Consider the following 27,799-nt stretch of genomic DNA (forward strand, 5'->3'; position numbering starts at 1 on the left):
GGACGGGACATAGGAGTAAGGGGAATACCATTGCTTGTTCCTCTCCGCTGCAGGCACTGGTTCTATAGCGCCTTTCTCTAGCAGGGCAAAAAAATCCTGCACAAGGAGTGCATCTGGAATCCTCAAAGAGAGGCTCCCCGGTGGATTGCTCTGAGGTCTATGTATCCTAAGTAATGACTCGCCATTCTTCCAGATGCTGAGACAGTCTGCCCCCGCTGAGACAGTCTGCCCCCCACTGGTGAATTGTGACTCAAGACCTCAGAGAGGTTTTGAGGCGGCTGATGCAGTGGCGGATAGTAAAGATGCCCCTGCTTGAGCTGGCTTTGCACCTCTCCCTCGTCCAGCACAAGGGAACTTTCTTAGGCCTCTTCGACCAGCCATTCCCGTCGCTCTTCCCACTGAGGAGTAGTAGCGAAAAGATCTACCCCTCGAAGGCTGTCCACTAGGGCGAAAAGGCTGAGGCTGCCTAATAGCGGCACCTAAAGATTTGGCTGCCGCCTTTGAGGTCTGCAACTTCTCAAGGGTCTCGTCAGCCTTGTTGCCAAAAAGGTGAGACACGTCAAATGTAATGTTGAGGAGTCTGGACTGCACATCCGCTGTAAAGGCTGACTTCCCCAACCACGCACATCTGCGTATAACAGTGCTAGTAGCCATGGCCCTGCTGATGCTGTCAGCAGAATCCAGGCCTGACTGAAGAAACTCACACATGGCTTCTTTGCCGTCTCTAATTATGGCTAAGAACCTGTCTCTTTCATCCCCCTCAAGAATGTGCTCTGCCGCCATGAAAATGCAGTCCCATAGAGTGAATGTAAATTTTGAATGGGCGTATGTGGAGTTGGCTGATTTAAGCGCCATACTCCCTGCAGAAAATACCTTCCTTGCCCATCCATCTACTCTTTTGTTGTGCCTATCTGGAGGGACTGTTAGGGTAAGCTGCTTGCTTAGAAGTTACTGTAGCTGCCTGTACCACCAGACTCTCTGGAGTGGGGTGTTTTGACAGGTAGTCTGGGTCACTACTGGAAGGGCAGTACTTTTTGGTACAATTCTTATTCACAGCCAGATTGGTTTCTGGTGTTTCCCAATTCGCTTCCACCCTTTATTGAGGAGCAATGTTAAAAGGTAATATAGGATCTGACTGAGGACCCTTATCCAGGATGTCTGTCAGATCATCCTGTTTGAATGGTAACGGAGGCCTACTCCACCCCATGTACTCTACTACCTTGGACATGAACCGTCTATATGACGCATCAGCATGCTCCCCTGCCTCTGGTCTTCCAAACTCTAGCTCAGGTGAGGTGTCCACCCCACTGGCTGTCTGCAGGCTGTCATAAAGGTCCCTCAACCATGATTCCTCAGAGATAAAACTTTCTGGTACATTTGGCGTACCATACTGGAGGCCAAATGGTGCCTTGTTATCGGAGGATTCATTCTCCTCATATATTGAGGTAAGGGACTTAAAATAGTCTTTTCTTGGTAAAGGCACATAAGTCTTTTCAGGCATCAAGGAGGATAGCTCGGGAGGATAGCTCAGGGGCAACATGCTCGCCTTGGAAGCAAGACGACACGGAACAACACAGGTTCGATGCCCGGGTCCATGCTTAGAAACCTCTGGGTATTAAGCACGTTATAAATAGCATATCATATCAAGGGTTTAATGAATAATCTATTTGACGCTGGAAGAGCCGTCTAAACTTTTTTCACTGGCGCCATAGGATTTGATGGAGCACTCTGAGTTGATGGCGCAGCTGGCATTGATGTCTTCGGCGTTGAAGTCAATGTCGAGGGCTTGGCTGGCGTCAAAGGCGCAGCTTGTGTCGACAACCTCGATGGATCCTTCGATGACACATCAACGGATCGGGGCCTCGACGGCTCACAATGAGGATCAGGTCTTCGTCCCGGGCTCGGGGACGTGCAGGATTTAGGTCGAGCCCTTTCCTTCCCGGCTTCTTTGGAAGGCACGGTAGGAGCATGGCTTGGAGGCTTTTGTTTTTCAAATATGTTTAGCATCTCTGTTCTGAAAGCCTCCTACTCGGCCGGAGTGGATTTCTTAGTGGGGGAAGATACCCTCTCAGGGGAAGCGTCCGACGAAGTAAAAAAAGGCGACCTATGGTGCCTCCTCTTGGACTTCTTCGACAAGGAGTGGTGGGAGCCACTCTTCGATCTTGACCTCTTAACTTTCTTCCTCCGAGGAGGCTCGCCTCTCGACTCTACAGTCAAAGGTTTTTTGGTTGGGGTATATGATTTGGGGTTTCGACTGACCGTCAATTTCGCCTTTCGTTCCTTCAAGGCCTTTCCTGTCATCGACTGACACTTGGAGCAGTCTGAGGTGTTATGTTCAACTACAAGGCACCATAAACATACACGGTGAGGATCAGTCAATGACATTTTCGACCCGCAACACTTCTTGAACCCGGTCTTGTGGGTAGTCGGTGTCAAAGAAGAAGACATACTCAATTTCTCAAAGCAATTAAGCTTTTTGAAGTAAAGAAGCACGGCGAATTACTCGAAGTGATAGCATTTGCGGCAAAACGGAACTGAAGCCAACGGGCACTGCGCGTGCTATATATACAACTTCGATGACATCATCCTCGAGACGGAAGCCCTCGAGGGACATCGAGTCAACGCCATCGACACAAAGCGCAATCTGCAGAAAAGATTTTTCCACAGCAGCTAAAGCTGTATATCGAATGTCAAAGATGAGGAATACGTGGGAGGACACAATCCATTCAAAGATTTAGTTTAGGATGTCTTTGTGGATTTGCCACTCGTGTTCCTCAGATAGAGGACTTCTGCTCGGAGTGGCTGCTAGAGCATTGAGTGCCCCTGGAACGTGTTGAGAGACTCTGAACATGTTCTGCTTACGTGCCCACTTCCACAATTTTTGGGATAGCCTGGACAGACTTAGAGAGTGTGTGCCTCCCTGCTTGTTTTACTGGGAATGCCTTTCCACCTTTGCCTTATAGAATTTTCCATGGGTATGATGGAGAATTTGCAGAACTTTTAGCATCTGTGATGTGCGCTGTAAAACTTTCACAGCCACGTCTGATTCAGCTTTATGGGCTGCTGGAGAGGCATAGATCTTATATCCTAAGTATGTTAGCTCCTCTACCCTCGGAATGGTTTGGCCTTCAAGAACCCATTTTGTAGAATGCATTTTTTTCTGTGGGTGTTTAAATACTACAATTCTCGATTTTAGAGGGTTTATGGTCAGTTCATTCAGTCTGGCGTACTCGCCCAGTTTAGATAACAGCCGCTGCAGACCTATTGGCGTCTTATCCAGCAGTACAATAATGTCTGCATAGGTGAGCCAGTGGATCTTTACACCATTTAACTCTGGACTGGGCAATGCAGATGACTCCAGATGGATACTAAAATCTGCTAGGAACAGATTAAAGAAGAGAGGAGCCCCAAGACACCCCTGTTCGACTCCCCTCTCCGCCTTGATTAGGTCTGATAAATACCCTGTGTTATCCAGACGCACCCTCAGCACTGTATCCTTATGCAGTTCGACCAGCATCGACAGTAAAGTTTCCGGGATACCCCATCCCCTCAGTTTACTCCAAAGCAGCGCCCTGTTGACCTGGTCAAAGGCCTTAGACAAATTAATCCAGGCGCCATATAGTGGTGTCTCTCCTTTCCCCATTGTATATTTACTTGCCAGATTTAAGACCAAACCGTTTAGGGCAGTAGAGAAACCACGTCTAAAGCCTGTATGAAAGCGGGACAAGATATTTCTGCCCTCCACCCAGGTCGATAGTTAATTTAATGGAAGTTTCATAAATACCTTGCTCTCTTCAAGGAGGGCGATTGGTCGATAATTCACTGGATGTAATCGGAGGCCCCCCTCCTTGAAGAAAGGTATCACCAACGCGATCTTCCATGAGGGTGGGAAAAGTCTCCTCTACAAGATCTCCTTGAAGAGTTGATATAGCAGGCTAGACCACATCCTTAGATCATCCTTCAAGACCTGATATGTGAGGCCATTTAGACCAGCACTCTAGATGTTAATGATTTTAGAATAATATCGCCAATCTCCTCCTCATTAAAGGATAGGCGCCAGAGAGTATTTAGAGACGGGATAAAGTGGGACTCCTTGGGGTTCCCAAAAATTCCTGTCAGGTATTCCACCCATCTATGTTCTGGTACTAGGTTGCATAAGGTGCTGTTGGTTCGGGGTTCTAGCTGCCCTACCACCGACCAGAAGTTTCTGGAGTTCCCTTCATTCAACAATTGCAGCATCTGTTCCCCATCTTTTTGTAACCGCAATATTTTATGGTTGCCTGACCAGTGCTTATAATTTGCTTTTGCTCTTTTGACTTCCAGATCATAAGTCTCTAAATCTAGACACGTACGCTTTAAACCTCTAAAACATTTCCTTAAATCCCTTTTTTTTTTTGCTGGATAGCCTTGTCAAAGCTATGTACATGTTTCGGTTTGTTCCCAACCGCAGAGTCACTGGGGGCTAGGGTAGACCAAATAAATGTTGTACATTTTTCTGGGTAGCATTCACCCTGCCAGATATGATCAAGGATTTTTCTTAGCTGGTTATTCATATGTTTTCCCTCTTGTCTATATTTGACTATCCTGATGTGCACTTTTTTACCAGACAAAACCTGCAAGTTTGCTTCAAATGGTAAAGGTACATGGCCGGGAATGACGATTCTAACCAGCTGTGATCACTGCCCCGTCTCCTTTTATAGTTAGAATGGACGAGCGTACAAAAAGGCCCTGAGAGACAAATACATAATGCAAAACAGACGACGATTTATCTCTATTCTATGTTGCAATGGGGCCAAAGTCTCCCTCAGAACTGCCATTTAACATCCTTAAGTCCCAAGAGTCCAGAAAGTCCAACCACTTTTTAGTGTTTTTTTTAGATGGTGACCTGTCTGCTCCCCTTAAGAGATGCACACATTTAGAGTTCAAGTCCCCAGCAAGGACTATATTCGCGCCTCCAATGTCTGATTTAATCATTTCTAATAATGATGCCAGAATTGCCAAAAAGGCCGAAAGTTCGGAGCAGACGGGGTTCCAGTAGATATTAATAATCACCCAGAGAAAATCTGGTAGATCACGATTTAAATGCACTTTACATGCCTGAATTCCCTGGGAAGTTTCTAACTGTGGGACTTTGGCAGGTGGTTCACCCCTGGCTACTCTTTCTCCCTCGTTAGAGCCCAGAGCACTTGTGAACTGTTCAGGGTGACTGTGCATAAAGTCTGCAAAACAGGATATAAAAGCTTTCGGGGGTCCACTCAGTGGACCTAGGAAATACAGGAGGGGCATGAGTGTCTTAAAGGGGTGCGTTTCCCTCATGACTTGGAGACCCTGACAGGGTGTTTTTAGAGGGAGTATAGCCACTATCTTGAGAGGTAGAGGGCCTTGAAGGACTAGTCAACATTTTTGAGGTTTTCTAACGTTTTTGGACTTGAAGAGCGTGACCTGGACATGTTTCTTGATTCATTCCTGCATTTTTGACACGTTGGAAAGGGGCTTCGAAAGTTTTGATTTTGATGAATGCCCTTCGGCTCGCAAAAGGAGGGCCCTTCTAGGCACAGTGTCTGAAACGGGCCTACTTGGTGCTTGTTTCTGAGACCTGTTGTGTGTCTAACACGATCGCGATGGCCCAGAGGACAGAGATGATTTAGAAGACTTCTCCTTTGACACCACGTGGCCATGAATGGTCAACAATGTGGTCGGCGTTCAACCGTGGGGTTCGTCCTTCATGCATCGTGGAGTGTGTGCGCTTTTGCCGCCGGATGTTTTCTCCGTAACAGGATTGCTGCCCTGCTTAATGGAGTCGGGGGGCTCGCACATGGGATTCTCCTGAACCCTGATCGCTCTCTGCATCACTTAGGACGTAGACGCTGGCATCACTGGATTCCTCCGCAACCTCTATGGAGGCCTTGGCCGGCATCGCGTGGGCGACCCAGTGCTTAGTTCCATGGTCCTTTAAAGTCCAAGGACAAAAGAGCTTGCAGTTCTTTTCGGGGTGATCCCTTGGAAGGCAGTGATTGCACACTTTGTGCGTGTCTTTCCAGGGGTACTTCCTATTACAAGAAGGGCAGAACTTAAAAGGCGTGTTTTCCATAGTTAGTGGAAAAGGCAGCACAGCGATGAAAGGCATGAAAACGCTTGGTGGAGAAGATCAACTGGACTGTGGAAGGTACACCAAGCTTGGAACCAGAGTGCGCCCCCTCACCACTTTTCTTTCAATAAATGTTTTGGGAGTCCCGGGCTCCAGAGGTGGTGGCACCGGGGTGAGACATGCCCCTACTCAGGAGAGCCAAATTGTTGGTTTTCCTCCACTGTGGAATTTACACTATTTAATTGGAGGGTGACTTCAAGTTAGCTTTGGGCCTCTGCCACCTGTTCAAAACACTGGGCGTGGTGGACACCTGGAGGCTCCTTCACCCGGACACTGCGGACTACTCATTCTTCTCCCACGTCCACCGCTCCTCATCCCGAATAGACCTGATTCTAGCTAGCCCGCAGCTCCTGCAGTTCACGGATAAAGTGGAAATCGGTGCAAGGGTGCTGTCAGACCAAGCCCCAATTCTCCTCACTGCAAGGGTCTTCGACCCAGACCCCCGAGGAAGATGCAGATGGTCTCTATATGAACCAATGTTGCATGATATGGTGGTGAACGATGACATAGCCAAGGCGATCAGCAATTACTTTAAGGAAAACCCCCCGACCTCACCTCTACAGCAACGAGATGGGAAGCCATGAAGGCCGTAATTAGGGGGGGAACTGATAGCTCAGCCTGCCGCATATACGAGGAGGCGAACCATAAACAGAAACCAGCTAGAGAAGGAAATGGCGGCGGCAGATGCGACCCTAAAAAAGAAGTGGTCACCCAAAGCGGCCAAAATGGTGAGGCTAGCTCGCACAAAACTGGAAGCTCACTATGCTGAAGACACAGCCCAGACCCTGCTCGGGACCAAACAGAGCTACTAAGTGAATGGCAATGAAGCTAATACATATCTGGTGATCAAACTAGCCAAAACCCGCCGACGGAACCACATTCCCACAGTGAAGGACCCGAAAGGTAGAACCTTGTACGGAGAAGCTGCAAAAATACAAGGTGCGGCAGCCCATCTAGCCGGTACCTTGACCTCAGCCCCCCGCCCACAGGCCCTCCAGGAACAATATATAGCAGACGCCCAGCTACCACACATCTCAGAAACTGACAGATCTGCCCTGGAAGTCCCAATTACAACCGAAGAGGTGGAAGAAATACTCAAAAATCTGAAACCCAGGGCTCCAGGCCCAGACGGCTTTCCACCAAAATTCTACAAACTCTTTCGCCCCCTTCTGCTGCGCCCAGTGACAGAGCTATTGAACTCTTTTCGGGACACGGGCACTATAGCGCCCTCTATGCAAGAGTCTACCACAATCATGCTACTGAAACCCGGCAAGGACCCAAAGGAGTGCTCTTCGTATAGGCCGATATCCCTGCTCAATGTGGACGCTAATGTATACTCAAAGGTACTGGCGAACAGGTTGGAGCAAATCCTTTCATCTATCATAGACCAGGACCAGGCAGGGTTTATCAGAGGGAGAAGCACCATGGACAACACCCGTTGAGCGCTCAATCTCATCGAAGTCGCGACCCAAGAACGACGCGTCCTGGCGGTCTTAACCCTGGACGCCACCAAAGCATTGACAGGGTGGACTGGAACTTCATGCGCCTCTCACTGGAGGCTTTCCGGTTTGGCCCGATATTCCAGAAAATGGTGTTAGCAAACCTCAAAGCCCCGAAAACATCACTCCGGCTGAATCAGAAGACCTCATCCCCGATCCGGCTCTCATGCGGGACGAGACAAGGCTGTCCGCTCTCCCCGCTGATCTTTGCTCTTGCTATGGAACCATTCGCCCAAAGGACACGAGCCAACGAGCACATCACTGGGCTAGAAATAAACGGCAAATGATTCAATATCTCCCTGTCCGCCGACGACGTGATGATCTCCATCACCAACTGTCAATCCTCCTTGCCCTGACTGAGCTGGAGGCGTTCGAAAGAGTGGCTGGATTGCAGGTGAACTACTCCAAATCAGAGGCACTGGGCATCAACCTGGGCGCTCCCCTTGTAGCCAACCTACAGGCACTCTGCCCACTAACATGGAGCACCTCCTCAACGGCCTACCTGGGAATACGCCTCCCAGCAGACCCGAAACAACTCTACACTGCTAATTTCCCCCCGTTGTTCAAGGAACTGGAGGAGGACCTCCAACGATGGGACAGTCAAGAAAATTCCCTACTTGGACGGGTCACTGCATGCAAAATGAACCTCCTCCCTAGACTGCTGTACCTTGTGGTGCAGGTCGCCTTCTCCACGAACTTCAGCTTCCCACCTGCAATGGGGGACCTGTCCTGGAACAGCTGCTGTGACAGCCTGGAAGGATGCCTGACGTGCCTGCAAACGGTGAACGTCGCTGTAACTCACCATCCTCCCTCCAGTGAAGTGTTCACAGGAGGCCTTAATCATTGGATTCTGCAGTCCTTCATCGGCTGAGGTTGCATCTTGAATTACCAGCCCACCACAGGAATGGTCGATCCCGCACTTTGTGGGCACTTCACACTGGAACCAACAGCTGAAGATCAAGCCCCCAGCGACCATAGATTATCCACAAACCCAACTGGGAAAATCAGAGCTGGGAGGGGGTAAGAAAGCATATCGTCCAAAGGAGAGCATTGGGAACGAGTCCCCTTGTCTCCCATCTCCATTCCACTCACCGTTGGTCATCAAACCTGGGCCAGGTATCCTGCCCCTGGATTAAGCTTGGATCCTGACCATAAGGACCCGGGTCCCTGTCATCATCAACATTTGCCTACATTGCCTGGAGGATCTGAGCCCTAGATACGCTTAGAAGAAAAAGAGGCCTTACGACATTGGGAGTTGAAAGAATACTTACTTTTGTCCCTCCTTGAACTGTGCCGCTGACTCCTTTTTATGGGAGGAGTAAGATGAATGGTGTGACTCGCTATGGGAATGCAAGCACTACTTTGCCTACTTATTTCTCCTGTCCAGGTTTGTGGCCTCTAAATTCAGAAGTCTGCAGCTGCAGAATGGCAGGTAATTTCAAACCCTGCCACTGAAGTGTACTATGTACCACTGATCATATAGCCAACATACAGCAACAATACAGTTCTATGTTCCCAGTATATCATTGAAAGAGCACAGTCAATGTAATGAAAGTATCCACCCTAGCCGTATGACATGAGACACTGTCTCAGATGGCAGTACAAGCTATAAGACTCTGAAGGATGGTTCTAGGATCTTTATATCACAATACAGAAAAGTATAGCTTTTACTGCTGTCCTGTTTTGGGCCTGTTTCAATAAGGGCTTACCTTTCCCAACCCCCCTTTGGTTCCATCCACTCTAGCTCAGGTGTCCCTAAAACACAGGTTTTCCAACTAGCAATTGGTAACACCTACTAACCAAGACAAGGTAAAGGTGAGGGCCTAAAGGTGAAGACCCTATCTATCCAACACCCTCTGGGGTGCTTCTAATTATTCCCTAACCTACTACTCTCCCCAGGTCTTCTCAACAAGAATTATGCAGTTACTGATTTTGATCCACTGTCAGACACCCTGGTCCTTTCTCTGATTCCCCTGATCTTTTTACTCCCTCTTTGCTAAAACTCCCTCTCCTACTCTCCTGTACTTTCTCACTTCCTCCGGTCGTCTTTCCTGCTTTCTCTTGCCTACTTCCCTTCTGATGGTCACACTATCTCTACTCACTCATCTCACCTCTCTTCTCTAAACCCTTTTGCCTCCCGCCACAACCTTCACCTCACCAGCCAATATTTACTCCATTTGATCCTTCTCACTATAATCACTTTGATACTTCTTACAGTTCTATGACCCCTCTTCCATAGGTTTTGAACCACACGTGACTGTCCAAGCCAATCTATGGCTCCTCTTTCCCCAGGGGCCTGGTTACACAGGTGTGTGGTCCCTTGCATGCAATAAAGTTTCAAAGCACAAAAGTGAATTTACAAGGTATATTGAAAATTAGTGCAAAGCTGATTAACTGGAACGCAACTGTGGGTATTAAAAGTTAAATGACACAAACAAATGACATTTTATTAGGTTGAAAAACAGATTCTACCATACAGGTTTTAATTGTCAAGAGAATGAAAAAATGCTAATGACCAATACTGACAAAGAGATAACGAGAGTAAATGTTTTACTAACACAACATTTGAATAGAATTGAGTTAACTAATAACTAAATGAAAGCTTATAGAATATTGGATATGGAAAAATGAGCTTGCCATGACAGCTTCCATACTTCTATCTGTGCTAACCAACAATCGCATGAACACATTTATTATGTTTTTTTATTATGAAACTGAAAATAAAAATGGTTTGCAACATTCAGCATGGAGCTAACAGAGTTCGCTAAAGTGATTCAAAGCTTTGAAAATGGGAATTTATGTATCCAAAATAGAATTTTCGGAACTACCTTATGACTGACACCAGATCTATTGCACGTTATACATCTTTGAAAGCCACGCTTTTTATCATGTCTCAAGATGCACCAGTAAAATATATTAGACAGATTTTACATATTCCCTAGGGTGATATGTGGGGAAGTGGAGAGTCACAGCAAGCAAAGCAAACAGATCCCAGCTCATAATCAGAGCCAGCGGTGAGGGGAGGCTGGACAGAGAGGGGTGGGACAGAAAATGGACCATCCTGGGGGAATAAAATGTGTCAAATTCTTAATTTTCATTCCTCTTTCACACCCGGTTATGGGTCGCTGACATCGCCCCCGGATGAACACGATGCTGGTCATTCAGAATGCATGTTACCTGAAGCACCCATCATCATGGTGGCAGTCATCTTTGTGGTGTCATTCGTCATCTGATGTGGCGCATGGAAAGAGAAGTACTTTAAGGTCATAACATTCGCTACCCTTCTTGCCCTGATAGTCTTAGTGGAGATTGGTGCTGCCATTGCTGGATACATATTCAATGACAAGTTTAGGGTTGTTCTTGATGACTGTTTCATAGTAATCATTGCAACATATCCTAGCAATCACAAAATAAATAAAGCCATTGGCAGCTTGCAGCAAGAGTTCTATTGCTTTGGTGGCAATGCAGCTTCAGATTGCACCCTATTGCTCATGCAACTCTACAGAGACTGAAAACCTACCGGGCTGCCTCTGCAGGAATGCCAAGAGAAGTTGTGGGAATGTCCAAGCAGTAAACCCATCTGATATTTTTCTAGGTGGCTGTGTGGAGGGGATAAAGTTCTGGCTTAAGAAGAACAAAGATCATCACTGGAATGGCCATAGTACATTTGAGCTCCCGGCATAGCCTCCACCTGCTGCATACACATTGGCTATGAAGTTACATAGCACCAACCGGGTGCTCCTGATGTGCATGACCAGGAGGATTGGTATCAGCTGCTTCCCCCAAGAAGACCTTTCTTGGGTTTTCATGGTTATCATAGGACTGGTAAGGGGTTCTTCATGCTTTAAGCTGTTATTTCAAGGACATCAACCTTCTGCACGCCTTCTTACTCCCCTGCAGACCAAATTCTTTGTTCAACACTGGTCTTTTATATGTAGTTAGCTGTGGACAAAAACTTTCTGCGTCTTTCCCTCAGGACCCTGCTTATGTGGCGCTTTCCCTACACCCCTCTCGTCATTTTCACAGAGTCTAATGCATTTTTTAAAGTTCCCAAACGTTGAGAGCATTTTTATTTTACCAATTGTGGTGAGCAGAGAGAACCAGAACTTGGGGGCTTGCTCCAGCACCCCACCATTCATGTACTTTGAATGGTCTACATTTTTTGTTATCCCATTCAGTTACTGGCCTTTTACTGAAATGGCATGGTGGGCACATTTCAACAGAAATAAAACCAGACATGCATATTAAAAATGTATTTTGGGAGAGGCGTCACTGTATTGGAATATTTATTCTAAGGCTACAAACATAAGGATATACAATACATGAGCTTGATTTCTAAAAGACCTGAAGCACTTGCTTACCTCTAAAGAGCCGTTGCTGCGTCCAGCCACAATAAGGTTTCCTTGCAGGCCTAGACTCCAGACCGAGCTCTCAAAGTCATCCACCCAGGATGGTCCCGGGGAGCACTTCCCATTGACAAGAAAAGGGTCATCCCCAAAGCTCCTCCTACGGGAGGTGCTGCATCCTCCTTCTGCACAGCAGCCAGGAGACCGGGCACCACTAGCCATGGCAGAGAACAGAGACTGTCCATGGAGAGAAGTGGAAAGGCCTGGGGAACTGATGGAGTTGGAGGTGCCATTTTCTTCATGAGCTCGCTGCACCAGGCTGTTGAAATCATAGCCACTGCAGCTGGAGCTTGCTGCTCCCTGGGGCGACTCCTGCTCATGCACTGTTTGTTCTGAGAAGTCTGTGTTAATCATGCTGCTGAGATCTGGCTGTTCACAGAAGAGCATTGGCTGGAAGGGGGTAAGTCTTCTCAGCAAAGGGTAGCCATTCTCGAAGGAGTCCTCTGTTACTGACTTGGAGTCTGAGAGGACGTCCCAACTATCCTGATAGTCGAAGATGCCGCTGCTCTCTCTTCGCAACCTGATGTAAAAACAACAAGACAACATTTAACACTTAAAACAATACTGAATATTCTGACAACAGTTAAATAAAAACAAACTTTTTCTGCAATGTGGGATACTTTCAACCAAGAACAAAAAATCTGTGATGGCCTGTTCTATGGCCAGCGGCCCACTTAGGTGGTACCAGACTGTTGTCTGGTGAGGCACAGTGAGCTAAAATGTGGACGGGAACCAGACTTCTAGCAGGTTATCTGGCTGTACTCTACCGTAGAGGAGCACACACATTTTTGCAGAAGCAAGCAAGCAATAAGGCTGAATGAGCAAAATCGCTGCGCTGTTTTTCAAGACTCCGAAGAATGATAGTTGACCATTTCAAAAGAGCTTATTGAGCATGACATTTTAAAAAATGTATGACATCCAAACAATAAAGGCTGTTGATGGACAAAGACAGGTATAGGAGACCAGCGTTTCTCACAGTACACATCTGTTGCTGGAAACCCACTTTCAATACACAAAGCAATTCAAATAATGAAGAAGTATGATTTATACAGTATTCACTTTGTTTACAGGACACACACTTAAATACAGATATCACTTACCTGATGAAGGGCACACGAATGTCCAAAACGCATCGTAGTAAAAAGGAGTCAACACGCCGAGACATACCATCTTATCTCAGCCAAGAACTCCCTCTCATTGAGATATCTGCTCTTATGAACTGTCTAATTGGGAATTGGTTTATGTTTTCGTAATATGTTGTTCTAAGCAGAAGTACTTACATAAACTGGCAACAACCTTGTGGGCCGGCACATGTTGTGCAAATTATGTTAATATTGAAAAGCCTCTTGTTCCTAATAAATGTTGTGTTAATGGTCTGTCATAGAACAAACTGAATTGTAAACGTATTCACTCTTTACTTTTACTTTTGCACTTACCTAATTGTTGTTAGGCAGAATTGCATGCAGTACCCTCTGGGATCACCACATACAATTAGGACTACAGGTGTAAGCAAAACCAACCTTTGGTATAAGTCTGTATTACACAGTTTTGTGGTAGCGAGCTGAGCAGCCAGGCTCATCTCAAGAGGGAATGTGAGCAGTACACGAGGTTACACAGACGTCTTACAATCACAGTGGTTCAAGTAGACACTCTCAAGGTTTTTTGTAAAACACTTATTAATTTATTACACAATCATTTAGAAAACATTCACTAGAAGGAGGCAACTTAATATTATAAACAAACACTTCAATAGCAAACCAATATGTTTCTGAACAAATTTGGCTCCCCTGAAATAGGAGCAAAATTACATTTCAGTTACTTTCAATGGGAGTAAAAAGGCACAAGTTAGCAGAATAGATCACAAATACTTTCTTAGACAGTGTAAATAGTTATAGTTCACTAGAGGACTCGATTCAGAGCAATAGGCCTAGGCCAAAGTCAATGGACTAGTGTCTTGGATAGGAAAGAGCAGTTCTTGAAGTAAACCATAAAGTATTTGCCAAAGATCTCAGAAGTAGTTTGTATGAAAAAGAATCATATGTTGGGTCACAAGCTGATTAGGCCTGCAAGTTGGGAAAGTTCCACGAACTTTCACAGCGAGAGAAGCGTTCTCTCAATCGGGTTGGCAGAGTACCTTAGTATGAAGCAAAAAGATGCAGCTGAAGACGTTGGTTCCTGGCAGTTTCTGCAGATCTCACTTCCTGAGCCTCAGTCGTGGGGACAAGAGGGAGGACGTCTGGGGACTCCTGCACTGCACCGGATCATCGGAAATTGCTGACAAAATGGAGTCACTTCAGTTCGAGTAGCAGTTCAAGCACATAAGCTGGTGTCCTTCCCCCTGGTTAATCCTAACCAGCTTCGAGAATGGTATCCAGGTGGCTTACGAGTTGATTGGTCCCACCAACTCAAAAGGAAGAAGTCGTCCTTGAAGGGGCTTCTCGGTCGAGGTGAACGTGGCAATTCGATCCTGCAGCAGGCCTTCACCGGGCAAACCAACGGTCCAGGAGTTGCAGTAGCCGTCGTCTTCGGTTCTTTCGTTCCAGTGGTCGACTCTGCTTTTCAGTCCAAGCAACTCGCCTTTTAAACAGTTTTCTCCCTTTCATTCCAGCCTAGCTGCCACTCACCCAGCAGGGTGACTGTCCTTGCCGGACAATCAGCCAGCCAATCAAGCCAGAGTGCATTTGGGTCTCCTAGGAGACTAAGCACTGGGAGTTTCGGGCACCTCCCTCACTTCCTGGCCACCCCAGACACTCAGACGCCAGAGGCGGTCTTCATCCTGAAGCCCGTCAAAGGCATAAAAACAAAGGGACCAAACCTGGTTTGGCGCGCAGAGACAAACACTAGAAGGACCTTTCCAAAAAGAAATGGCGAACAAAGAAGACCGGGACCTGTTTAAACAAAGGGGCTTAATGCACCATCTTGAAAAACATGGCTCCCGCGATTTTTAGCTACGGGTGTTCGCAGTCGGGAAAAATCATGGTAGTTCATTGTAAAACCACTGCCAGCAGCCATTTCGATAGAAAATGGTAGCATTTGAGTGCTACATGAGTTTCTAGACACAGCAGATACTAGGTAACCCCTCGAGCACTCTATAGGAAGCTAGTGTGTGCTGGGTATAGGAATTTAAAAAGACTAGTAAAGTCAATTTAACCTTACATTCTCTGGGAAACAGTAGTTTATCCCAGAGAAGGTATTTAAACCTTTGGGAAGTCTAAAAAGACATCCCTGTGTCACTGCACTGAGGGTGCCGTGTAACACACACAAAAAGAGGCCTATGGAGTTTTCTTAAAACTCCATAATCAAAGAAAAAAAACACACAAAACAAACAGAATTAAAAAGTACAGAGTCCCAAAGTTCAGCAAAAGAGCTCTGGGTCTCTAAGGTAGAGAGGAATTAGCACATTTTGAAAATTCTCCCTAACCCTTTTGTACAGTAAATTGTTTTGACACACTTTGAACTGGTGTTCTTGATTTAAGTTTATAAGCAATTCCTTTTCCCCTTGTGTGCACAGGTCTTGGCCCCCGAATGTTTCGAGGGACCCCTTTTCACTGTACTTTATTGTTATCTTGTAGCCAAGATCAGACCGGGAGCACCTGAAATACCCCTAATCTACTTCAGTAACCAATTGAAACTACTCTTGCAGCATGTATATTAAATATGATTAAAAGTAGAGACCAAGACCTGTGTTCTATCAACAAACCTCAAATGTTGGTTAAGCATCTTGAAAGATTAATACAAAGAGAAATCAGCCAGAAACTTCACACTACTACTCTTTCGCAATACTACAGAGCCCAACGCAATCCATGTGGACTGAGAATCAACCTGGAACCAACACTCTGCAAAGATAATCCAGAATTTGTCAAGAGGTGGGGACTAATTCACCTGACTTGATCATTTTGACTATTGGAAAACTGTCCAAATCCCTAGACTAAATAGAGGTAGATTTAGAATCCACCATGACCATCTTAGTGTCCCTAATCACTAAAGAAGAGCTATCGTTATTGTTAGAGGACATCAACACTAAATTAGACAGTTACAAAAAGGAGATAGAATTCAAGAAAATCAGGAAATTCAAGAAAATCAGGAAATTCAAGAAAATCAGGAAATTCAGAAGAAATACCCTTGACTACAAGCTTGACATCGTCTACACGTGGAAAGAGTATTACTCACAAAAAGACAACACAGGGTAGAAGAACTCCCTACAAGAACAAATGTGTACCCCACCCAGAAATGTCTTCATCAGAAGCATGAAGTGGCGAGATAGATACTCCAGACGAGGCACCCGATAGAAAAATGGAACAAGAACAAAGTCGCAAGAGTGACACTCAAATTGCATCCACATCAAAAACCCCACTAGTTTCTGTTCCCTCTTCTTCCTCTTTTTTTTAGATTGGGTCCGACAAGAAGAAAAAATCCAACGAGAAAAGTTAATCTTTCTGCAAAAGAAGACCTAGTCATTAACATCTCCAGCTACAAATTATCTAAATTTGAACAAACCACATTACAAAAAGAAATTTCTTTTGTCCCACGCTACAGCAGCTCACTGCTGAAAGAAAAAATTGATTTCTTTAAACTGATCAGAAAAATGAAATTAATAGTGTCCTTTTACTCAATTGAAACTGCGGATAACAGGACACAATCCAATTTCTTGGAAATGAAAACCAAAAGCCCGTTTACACCTCCCATTCAGAATCCAATTCTAGATAAATTTCACAAACAAGTACATAAGGACCTTCAGAAACTAAAATTTTAAAAACGTTCACGCTCCAACTTCACACACAGCGACCAACAAGTGCTTGACAGGTTGTGGAAAAATCCGGAACTTATCATCAAACCAGCGGATAAGGGGGAGCTTTGGTAATCTGGTACACTATAAATACAGACCTGAAATTGAAAGACAACTAGCAGATCCAGACACCTATTTGGAAATCTTCAATGACCCGACTGAACAAGTACGGAACATGATTAACAATGTCCTTGATGAGGCAGAAGCTGATGAATTAATCACAAATCGAACAAGGACCTTTCTTACCAACTTACACCCATGATCTACATCTTACCCAAAGTTCATAAAAATCTTCAGAATCCGCCTGGACGACCAATAATAGCAGCTAACAATAGCTTACTGGAACCACTAGCCCAATACATAGATTGGGTTATACAACCACTTACACATGGATTTAACACTTATATTAAAGAGACAAACCATTTTTTGAAGAAACTTGATGGAGTAATCTTTGAGGAAAACACTGACATTCTGCTTACCATGGATGTTTCAAGTTTCTACTCCAACATTACACACCATGCGGGACTCAAGGCCATAGAATGGTTGCTACTGAACACAAAGGAAGTTCCAAAAGCTGATCAGTTACTCACATTGAAGCTACTTACTATTGTTTTGAGCAACAATTTCTTCATGTTTGAAGATAGATAGTTTGTTCAGATCTCGGATACCTCGATGGGAGCGGCCATGGCCCCCAGTTTCACAAACACATGTCCTACTTGGAAGAAGTACACGTTGCACACAATGAAAGAAACATCTCAAATGTTTAAGGTACATTGACAACCTATTTGGCATATGGAATGGGACAACTGAAGAACTGATGGAATTTTTCACATTTATGGATTCACTAGCTCCAAGGATTACATTTATCCAGTAAGACGTCAATTGAATTCCTGGATGTACTTATTTACTCCAAATCTAGTCAACTTCAAACCCCTATATACACAAAATCTATAAACAGGAATAGTCTATTGTATGCCACAAGTTTTCATCCCAGAAGAACCATCAAGCGTATTCCTCTCAGTCAATTCCTCAGATATAGACGTGTCATTTCGGAAGATCAAGATTATTCCCAAAAAGCTTAACTACTCACAGAGAAATTCCTCAAAAGAGGTTACAATATTGAGTCAGTCCAAGCTAGTGCAGCAAAAGTCGTGAACACGACAAGACTGGAAGCTCTTAGACCTAAGGAACGTACCACCAACAGGGATCTATTCTATGTTACCTCATATTCACAACAAAGCGGACAAATAAAAAAAAAAATCAGAAAGAATTGGAACACGTTATCATTTGATCCTATCCTAGCCAGACTGTTCCCCAAAGCACCACTATTTACACATAGCAAAAGCAAATCTCTACGGGACTATCTCATCAAAGCCGACCTTGTGTCCAAAAAAGTGAAGAAACAAGACTTCAAAAAGGTACCATACCTTGCAATAATTGCAACAATTGTCATAACGTAATCAAAGGCAACTGCATCACCCATCCCCACAAAGGTTACAACATCGCTTTATGCCACACTTCCACTTGTGACACAAAGAATGTAATTTATGGCATAAAATGCCCCTGTGGAATGTATTATGTGGGCATGACTATCAGGAAAGCAAAAACACTGGGTTGAACATACATCCAACATCAGACTAGCATCTGACAGATCTCCAGTTGTGCAGCATTTCAATCAAGCAAGGCATACAATTGCACAAATACAATTTATCATCTTCAAACATGTATATCTTCCCAGAAGGGGTGGTAACTTAAATAAATTCATGCAACAAAGGGAGATCCACTGGATCAATCAGCTTGATTCGATGTTCCCACTTGGAATGAATTTGGATTGGGATCTAAATTGATATCTGTAACATAGCATACTTCCCCCGCAGGGCATTTCACTGTAACATGTTCATTGACAAACTGTGTATCTATCAGCCATACGTCTGTGTGTATTCCACTGTAATCAGCAGAAGACTTAATGTTAAAGTTAACTTCCATTAACCAAAGTTCCAACAACAGAAAAACCTTTCCTGATGAAACAAAGACTTTCCACTTTCTCAAAATAGCATCAATGTCATTCCCAGCCACGATACTTTGCCACAACTTGCAGTTGCCCAATAAGAAATGCCAGTTTTTTTTTGTTAGATCAAAGTAAATACAATTTCTGCAAATGTTAGTGAACCACAGTCCTCTTTACAAGATTAGGAGCCACAATAGGTATCTTTGTTAGGATAGCTTTGTAACAGTTCTACTTCAGCAACTCTCAACTTTGAGCCACTTCTACAAGAGTTCACCATGAAGGTCTAACTCCTCTGCCTCATAGTAGTCCAACTTCATTTGTGCTACGAAAGCCTCAAATCTACTAACAACCAAATAAACCACCACAGCTTCAGTACTTTGTGGCTCTTAAACAGTTTTCATTTATGACAAGATTCACAGTCGGGTACTTCAGCACCTTCAAGTAGGCAAGGCACTCTTCCTCAGAATATTCCTTTTCCACAGGGGCAGCATCTTTGCCTCTCGTCTGTATAAAAACAAACAAACTAGAATTGCCTTTAGGACCCACTTCTCTCTTCTTTCTATTGGCTTTGGCAATGTAGGTTGATTCAACTTCAAGGAACAATTATAAGCGTTATGTTTGCCCAAACTTGCCTTTATCCCTCTGTCTGCCGTTAGCCAAAACAATTACCCATAAGCTTTGTTACCACCCTCTTGCCTTCAGGCAATGCTTGCACACTCTTGTTTTAGGCAATGCGGATGTTCTATTTGGCTCACAGTAATATATAAACTATTCTTTATCACTTGGAAAGGCTGGTTTCAGCCTTACTCTGGGAAATACCTTGTTCAATCTTGGTTTGGGCAATGCTCGCTTTCTCCAACTTGTAATAACAATGCTTTAACACTTGGTTTCTCTCATTATAATTGTTGAATGCTTTGACATAAGATTCAGAGATCACTAGAATCTTTAAAAGGCACACGCAATCACTCCTTTGTGTGCTTTCACCAGGTTAAGTTCAACAATTGTAGTCATATCGTTTTCTCTTTACGCAAGTGAAAGAAGAGAATACCTGATCACACGTGAGTGATACATTTCAAGTGTTCCATTGTTAAAGGCTCAATACTCCACTTTACCTCGCTTCTACTCTTACGCGAGCGATTATTTAGCTGGATACTGCTACCGACAGTGTTCGAGCATGGAATTAGAATGCCGACTTCTGGCTGCAAAACATCTACGACTTCTGTCTTTCTCAGGACACATACACATAGCTTTCCTCTTTGAAGGCGTCTCTGGTCCGACCACTCAATTAAGGAGCCCTTCTCGCCACTCTCGACTTCACTGCAACTTCTCATCACTGTAATTGGGCTCAGATCCGGAAAGGTAGTCTTCCTGCACACCTACCGCTGTCCAGCCTCTGCACATCAGAGTTTGTGGGAACTGGACCCTCACAGGACAAGCAGGTGAAATCTGCTGCAAAGTCCTGGAGTCCCTTTGCGTCTCCCACTTCTGCCTGGATTGCCAACACTGTGCCTGCTTCCTTCTGCTTCTGCTACTACTGCATATACTCCACGTACAAGTGTTCCAGCTCCTTCCAATTGCCTGCACCTATAGGGTCACCTTAAGCCTCCCAGCTTCCCTCAGGTGTGGGCTATCAGGCTTAATTGCCTGGCTACTACTGCAACATGCCTCTTCAGCCATCTTCCTCATACCAGTACTCATAGGATTATGAGACTTGTAGTTCTCCACAACAAAATCAGTTGTTTTTAGCAACTTCTTGTTTTTAAGGGTAGATTTATTTACCTTAAATGTATTCAAGGATGAACCAACATAATTAATTATAAAGGAGGAAAACAGTCTGTTTAAGGCAACAATTTTAAATTCCTTTCCATCATACCTTTGGGAGTAAGGAGGACTTTTATCCTTGAGTGCCTTGAATGACCTTTCTGTTTTTAGGGACTGTTCATGTTCTATGTCACTTGTGACCATAACTACAGATTTCATATGTGGTTTAGATATTGTGAAGGCATCGTGAATGAGACACAGACAACACACTGAAAGTTTGGGCAACAAACATTTATTAAAATAAAGAAGGTTGGAAAAGGCCTATCTTGCCCTAAGCTAAGGTGGGAGTGCCCTACCTAAATAAAACTAAGTGTCAGGAAGTCCAAAGCAAATATTGGTCTGTGTCCAACATCTATACTTGACCTCACATCTATTTGTATGCAATGTGTAGCAATGTCAGACTCTAAATGATGTGTTCAAATAAACGTTCTGCACTTTGTGCAGCTCTTTGTCAAAAGGTTTCCCTTCCCCCAAGGTTCAGATAGTTCACAGTACAAAAAGGGGGTCCATTCCACAAGCTTTCAAGTCTTTCAACAGTTTCAATACAAAACAATACCTGGGGATCCTTCCCAGCTCTTCTGTCTTTATCTTTCACCAATCTCATAGAATTCAACTCCTTACTTTCAAATCATACAAGGTTTCCTTTTAGAATAAATCACAAGCTTCTTTGTGGTGCTTTAAGTGGCTTTTCTATAGAGGGGTGCACTCGATCTAGGTGCAGTTGTTGGACCACACTGTTACAGGTCACGCAACCGATACACCTTACTTGCTCCTCCTTCATAGGCACGTTACCACTGTCTCATCTCTGCAGCAGTGCATTGACTTTCACATTCCACATCCTTATAATGCTTTACCATTGCTTGTTTTGCCCCCATTCCCTTGTTGCACTTTCACATACTTTCGTGGCTCTTGCCAATGTGTGCACAGTTTCTTTAACTCGTGTGATTCCACAAAACAACTCTCATTCATAACGGTATTCAACCGTTCTTACTTTCATTCAAATCAGTGTTCAAAGTATTTGCTTTCATGTCAATCGGTACTCAATATACTTGTTTTCATCAAAATGCTTGCTTTCATTTAAATCAGAGCTTTCATTCACTTTCTTAAAGGTCTTACATGCTCGCCTGCTGCTCCAGTGTCCACTTCTTTAGGCTGACTCACCGGTCAGTGTTTATGGCATTCCGTGAGGCTTACGGGTCACAAACTCCCTCTCTCTCATGTAGCTCCTCGCGTAGTCTCTGCAGCAGCTCTCTGTGGCTTCGCTCCACCAACGATGCATATCTCGCAGCGCAGGCCTCACTCAGCAGCTGCGAATGCTCACGCCAGTTCCTCTTCTGCACTCTGCCACCGGCATACAGCTTCCTTTAGCCGTGCTTCCCGCTGCATACACGCTGCATCTTCTTAGGTTCTTTGAGCAATATGTCTGCCATGCCGTCTTCCCGGAGAGGTCTGCTCTCGCACAGCAGTCCTGCGACCTGCTTCCGCAGCTGACTCGGCTGCCACAGCTGACTCCATGTTCTCCAATCTTCAATCTTCCTGCTTTTAAACCTCCTGCCAGGCTGATTGGTCAGCTCATTGTTGGTTTGGGAGTTCTGTGCTACTCTTGGTTTCCTCCTCCTCGTCCCAGTAGTCAACTGGTGTTTTTAAGTGTGCGTACCAATAAAGAGAGGCTGTGTGTCCGCAATTGGTCTTTTCCTCGTCCCAGTATATAACTGGTGTGTTTCAGGGAAAGAGTCACAAGAAAAGTAGGGAAGGGTTTGACAACAGCCTATAAAGGCATGGGGGACACTGGACCCATGGTGAAAGGGAAATAGGGGATACCATGTCTCACCTAAGGGTGCCTTATCCCTACTCCCCGAATCCCCTCCACCCAGATAATCCTCCCTCGCATATCCACCCCCAGGGTCAGCATCTGATAGCGACAGCCTTTCACTGGACACCTAGGAGGAGGATATATTGTGGAAAGAAGTGAGGACACCCTCAGGTTCCTCATAATGTATCATGATGACAATGGCCAATTACATGCTTTGGCAACTGTAAAAGGTTCTCCTTTTTAAAGGACAAATACAGCGTCTCATCCCACAGGATCTCATCAACCTTTCCCATGTCTCCTCCTAGATCCTCTAGCAGTACACCACCCCCAAGGACAAGATCAGGACGTGTCTGCCTTTCCCTGGCCACCCAGGAGGCGACTTTAGTCAGGGGATTAGTGAGGGATCCATAGGATTCATCACAGCTCCCAGGCTGGAGGCGGACGCTTGATTTGCGGAAAGGGACAAAAAAGATCCTCCAGAAACTCCTTGACTAATCTATGAGACCAAAGTAAAGGTGTGGGAGGAGAGTGGGTGAATCTTGAAATGGCTGCCAAGTTAACTTTAATGGAGGAGCGTGCCAAGTCATTGCGTGCCAGAGAGAACAAATATGGCTGGATATCACAAGGTTGAATAACTAAGGGGTTAAGTTTCTTTGTCCTGCTCCACACCTTCAAACATCTCCATTTGCTGTTGTAGCAGGCAAGAGTAGAGGGTGCGCAAAACCCACACTAGAACGACCCTGCAGTGTTGAGGTAGCGGGATTGAACAGAACTGTAGGAACACAGGAGCTAGGCCGTCAAGTTGAGGGAAGCAGTGTCGTGATGGAGTACTTCCCCTTTGTTCCTGGACATCAGATCGTGATGAGAGTAGAGTTTCATCGGGGTTGCAGGGGAGAGCTCTAGGAGGTCCGAGTGCCAGAACTGTCTTAGCCATGCATGGCCACTTAGATAAGTGTGCACTGATGCACTCTGCAGACACTTGGCACTCATGCTACCAGAGGAAGCGGTAGGAAAGCATAGCAGGATTTTCCCTCCCATTAAAACGAGAAGGCATCTCCTAGGCACAGGTGGGGAAACCTGCTGGTGAACGCCTTGCACCTCTTGTTGTCATAGTTGGCTAAGAGGTCCATCTCTGGGGTTCCCCAATGGTGGAAAGTTTGTTGGAGCTGACAGCTCTTTAACTGCCACTCGTGACAGGAACCCAGTTCCCTTCTGAGGGAATCCGTCGTGGTATTATGAATTCCTGGGAGGTGAAAAGGAATGAGAAATATTTGATGTTGCCACCCCCAGTGCCACAGGGACTGTGCTTCCGCTGACCTGGAGGGGGATCTTGTGCCTCCCTGCTTGCATATGTAGAACATTGTGGTGGTGTTGTGTGTAAAGATCTGCACCACTTTCCTGCTGACTCGTGGAAGGAATGATTTGAGCACCCAGAAGACAGCAAGTAGCTCCAAGAGACTGATATGTATAGCCTTCTCCTCCTCCGTCCAAAGGCCTCTGGCATGTAGGCCTTCTGAATGTGCCCTCCAAGGAAGAGTCTGTGGCGACGGTGACTTGGTGAAAGGGCCAGCCCTCCAGGGAAGCGTCTGTAGAGACAGTGACTTGGTGAAAGGGCAGTTGAAAGGATGCGCCCTGGACTAGGTGAGCGTGACTAGACCCAGAGTGCAGACCGTTTGAGCTGCTGCGTCATTGCGATTCTGTCTTGCCGGGAACCTGACACCTGCTTCCAATAAGCGTCCCTCTAGGAGCTGCATGCAGAGTCTGCAGTGAAGTATTAAGAGGGATGCAGGACATCATGCCCAAGAGGGACTTGTAGCTGCAGACATACGCTGCCAGTGATAGAGAGTTGCTGCACCATGGTGAGAAGGGTCTGAATCCTTTCCCTTGATGGGGTAGCTTTGCAGGAGAGCGTGTCGAGATGTACTCCCAGGTATAAATCCTGTTGGGCTGGGATGAGACACGACTTTGGATAGTTGATTGAGAAACCAAGGGCTTGCAGACAGTGAATGGTCAGAGCTTTAGTTTGTGCCATACTAGAGTACGATGCCGCCCCTCAGCAGTCAATCGTTGAGATATGGGTAGACATGGGTGTCCTTTCGGCACAGATGCGCCACCACCGATTAAATAGCGTGCAGAAGATAATTTGTCTCTGCGATTACCTAGCCATCGTTCAGACCTGGATGTCAACTGCCTACCTCAAACTAAACCCATCCAAGAATGAATTCATCCTCACCAGTCAGCCTGCTAAAAAGCAACTTTTCCAACAATGGCTCAATGGTATGCTCCCAGAATGATTTGATCAACAACTCTTACACTCAGCAAAGTCCTTAGGATTCACCACTGACAGCAGCCTGTCCTTCCATTAACACATACCCAAGAAGGCCCGTATAGCATGGCTCAGAATTTCTACCTCTTGAAAAATCTAAACCTTCATCCCGTCGCAAGACTTCTGGACAGTAGTGCAGGGCCCGATGATCTCGCACATAGATGGGGGAAATGGTCTTCTGACAGGGCATCCAGTTGTTCAATTGGCTCCCCTAAAAACAGTCCACCACGCAGCAGCACGTCTCATTGCGGGAGCATGGAAATTTGACCGAATCACCCCCATCCTACGCCAACTACATTGGCTTCCACTCCAAGCCAGGATACTGTTCAAGACTGCATGTGTCATCTACAAAGCAGTCACGAGTAGCACACTAGCGTCAGGGGTGTTGCTAGGTCTGGAATAGGTCAGGGGCTATGCTAATGTTGAGATTGTCGGGACTCGGGGCTAGCTAGCCTTTGGTTGTAGCTCCTGGGCTTCTATCCGGGGCTACAACCAAAAGACCCAGGGCTAGAGTCCTCTCAGCCCCCACTAGCAACAACTCTGACCAGCGTACCTGCCGGCTAAGCTTCACATATCTGGTGGCACACGCTCCTCACGGAGCAAATCGACCAACTGGCTTGAATCACAACTCATCCACAAAGAGAAGACCTGCAAACAACCCTTCACTTGTCATGCACCTATCCCTCTGGAACTCTATCCCGGTGTCAGCTCGGAATGCCCCAACAATTCTCAAATTTCACAAATCTATCAAAACATGTCTCTTTCCACAACACCTGACCAAGGACTAATTTCAATGGACGCACACACCGACGCACAGACCTCACAGTATTGAGCTACTGTTAAAAGATGGCAGTCCAAATGCTGGCTACCCACACTCTGTACAGCGCCATGCTGCTCTTGAGCTAGTTCAGCGCTTTAAACAAAAAAACACAGAAAAAGATGGCAAAGGCATTTGATAACTACTCGTGTGGGAGACCGCAAGCCGAAGTGCAGAGCCCTGAATTGATAACGGTTATCTGCTACTACAAGTGCAGGTAGCGCCAGTGTGAGGGGAATAGGGATGAGAATGTATGCGTCCTAGAGACACCAGGAAGTCTCATTGTTGTAGCTGCGATAGAACCTGCTGTAATGTGACCATGCAGAATGTTTGAGCTTTTAGATACTTGCTTAACACACAGACATTTAAAATTAGTCTCCAAGCCCCTATCTGCTTTCGTACCATGAAATATCTGGAGTAAACTCCCCTTCCTTTTTCTGTGGCTGGGACCTCTTCTATGGCTCCCTTGAACATCAGAGACCTAACCTCCTGTTGGAGCAGATGATGGAGCTTCTCTGCCTTTCTGACTGGAGGGATGGCAAGAGGTTGCTTGATGAACTCCAGCGTATGGCCCCCTGCTGGACGAGGGATAGTGCCCATTTCTCAGAGGCAAAGTTTCTCCATTCCTGAACGAATGGTGATAATCTTCCGCCCACTGGGGGTGCTGAAGTGGGAGGGCACAACCCTGGGCAAGTCAGGGTTGCTTTGATGGCTGGCCTCTCACTTGAGAGGAGCCGTGCCGGCGCCAGTTACCCCTGTAAGACTGGAAATTGCTCCTGTAGGAGTCTGAGGTGGCATAGGTCGAGGTCTTGTAGGACTGAGATTGATGGTGGGGGGGCGGTATTCCTGTGCATACTGCTAAAACAAGGCTTTCTGGACAAAAGGACTGCCGTCTGTTGTAAGGTTCCTAGGCAGTGGGCCGTGCCAGTATCTGCTTTGATGGTCTGCAGTGATACATTGACCTTTTTCCACCCAAACAGATTAATGCTGTTGAAAGGCATGTCAACCAACTTAGTCTGGACCTCTGGGCCGATGCAGGAAGCTTTCAACCAGCCTCGCAGAGGGAGGACAGCACCATTTCCCAGTTGTCGAAAGCCTATAACGGCTATGTCAACAGCGACCAATATGTTGTGGTCAGACGCGCTTCTCCTTCGGGAAGGATGCTCAACGCCTCTTGCCTCGTATCTTCTGGGAGGAACTCAAGAATGGGTCCCAGCTTAAACCACAATTCTCAGTCATAACTTGCAAGAATGGCCATGGCATTAGCTGCCTTGATAGTAATGGCAGCAATAGCGATTATTCTCTTCCGGAAGGTGTTTTCCTTCCTTATCAGGAAGGGTTGGGGGACCATTTACATGCCGCTGTGGAAACTACGCAGAAGGAGTGGTCTGCATTCTTAGGCAGGTGGGCGCTGAGTCTGGGAACATATACTTTTTTTATCGAACCTCTCTTTCTTGGGAGGTGCTGATGAAGGACTGTTCATCATAAGCAGGCCTTCTCCCGATAGGTGCTGATGAAGGACTGGTCATGATAAGGAGGCCTTCTCCCCATATGTCGTCCAAAAGAGATTTCCAGTGTTGTTCGGTTCTCTGATATAGCCAGCTATCCTTTTGTTAATCTGGCACCAAACATCTTGGTAGCCCTACCCAACGGGGCATGAAAAGATCAGATTTGGTCAGGCTGGGAATCCCTGGTTGGGACCTTGTCCGGTTCACTACCGGCCAGTATTATGTAATCGAACTCTCAGGACGTGTCAGTGGTGTGGATGGAATCTTGATGGTCTTGAGGTTCCTCCTCAGACTCTGTCAGACAACTGCAATTGCCTTTGAAGGAGCTGATCCTCCTTTGTAAGGCGAGGGGAGCAGGAATTCCACTGGGCTCGGGTTGTGGGTCCTGAGGCACTGTGGGCGTGGTGTAGAAGGGTCTGGCAGCCTATGGTGCAGCTCTGACACCAGAGCTTTCAGAGTGGCTAGGATGTGCTGGTGGGTGCCCGCTTGGTGCTGGGGTCCCCTGTCATGGTGGACCCTGCATAGGTGCTCCCCTAGGTGGAGGCATGTCCAGTCTTGTATTGGAAGGGCTGAAATCCTCCTCTGAAGAAACAGACAGAAGGGGAGGGAGAGAGAGAGAGAGAGAGAGAGAGAGAGAGAGAGAGAGAGAGAGAGAGAGAGAGAGAGA

The 27,799-nt window shown here is 45.9% G+C and overlaps 1 protein-coding gene across 2 annotated transcripts in view; it reads right to left on the reverse strand.

Moving 5' to 3' along the window:
• SCAP (SREBF chaperone) overlaps nucleotides 1–27,799 on the reverse strand; it is a 1,420,607-nt gene that overhangs the window by 359,295 nt on the left and 1,033,513 nt on the right. For both annotated transcript variants that reach the window (XM_069645830.1, XM_069645831.1), the window contains exon 17: nucleotides 12,009–12,573. In XM_069645830.1, coding sequence (XP_069501931.1) covers nucleotides 12,009–12,573 — 565 coding nt within the window. The remainder of the gene's footprint in view (nucleotides 1–12,008; nucleotides 12,574–27,799) is intronic.

The sequence above is a fragment of the Ambystoma mexicanum genome, chromosome 2p (assembly GCF_040938575.1).
Source record: "Ambystoma mexicanum isolate Mex_15411 chromosome 2p, UKY_AmexF1_1, whole genome shotgun sequence".
Lineage (NCBI taxonomy): Eukaryota > Metazoa > Chordata > Amphibia > Caudata > Ambystomatidae > Ambystoma > Ambystoma mexicanum.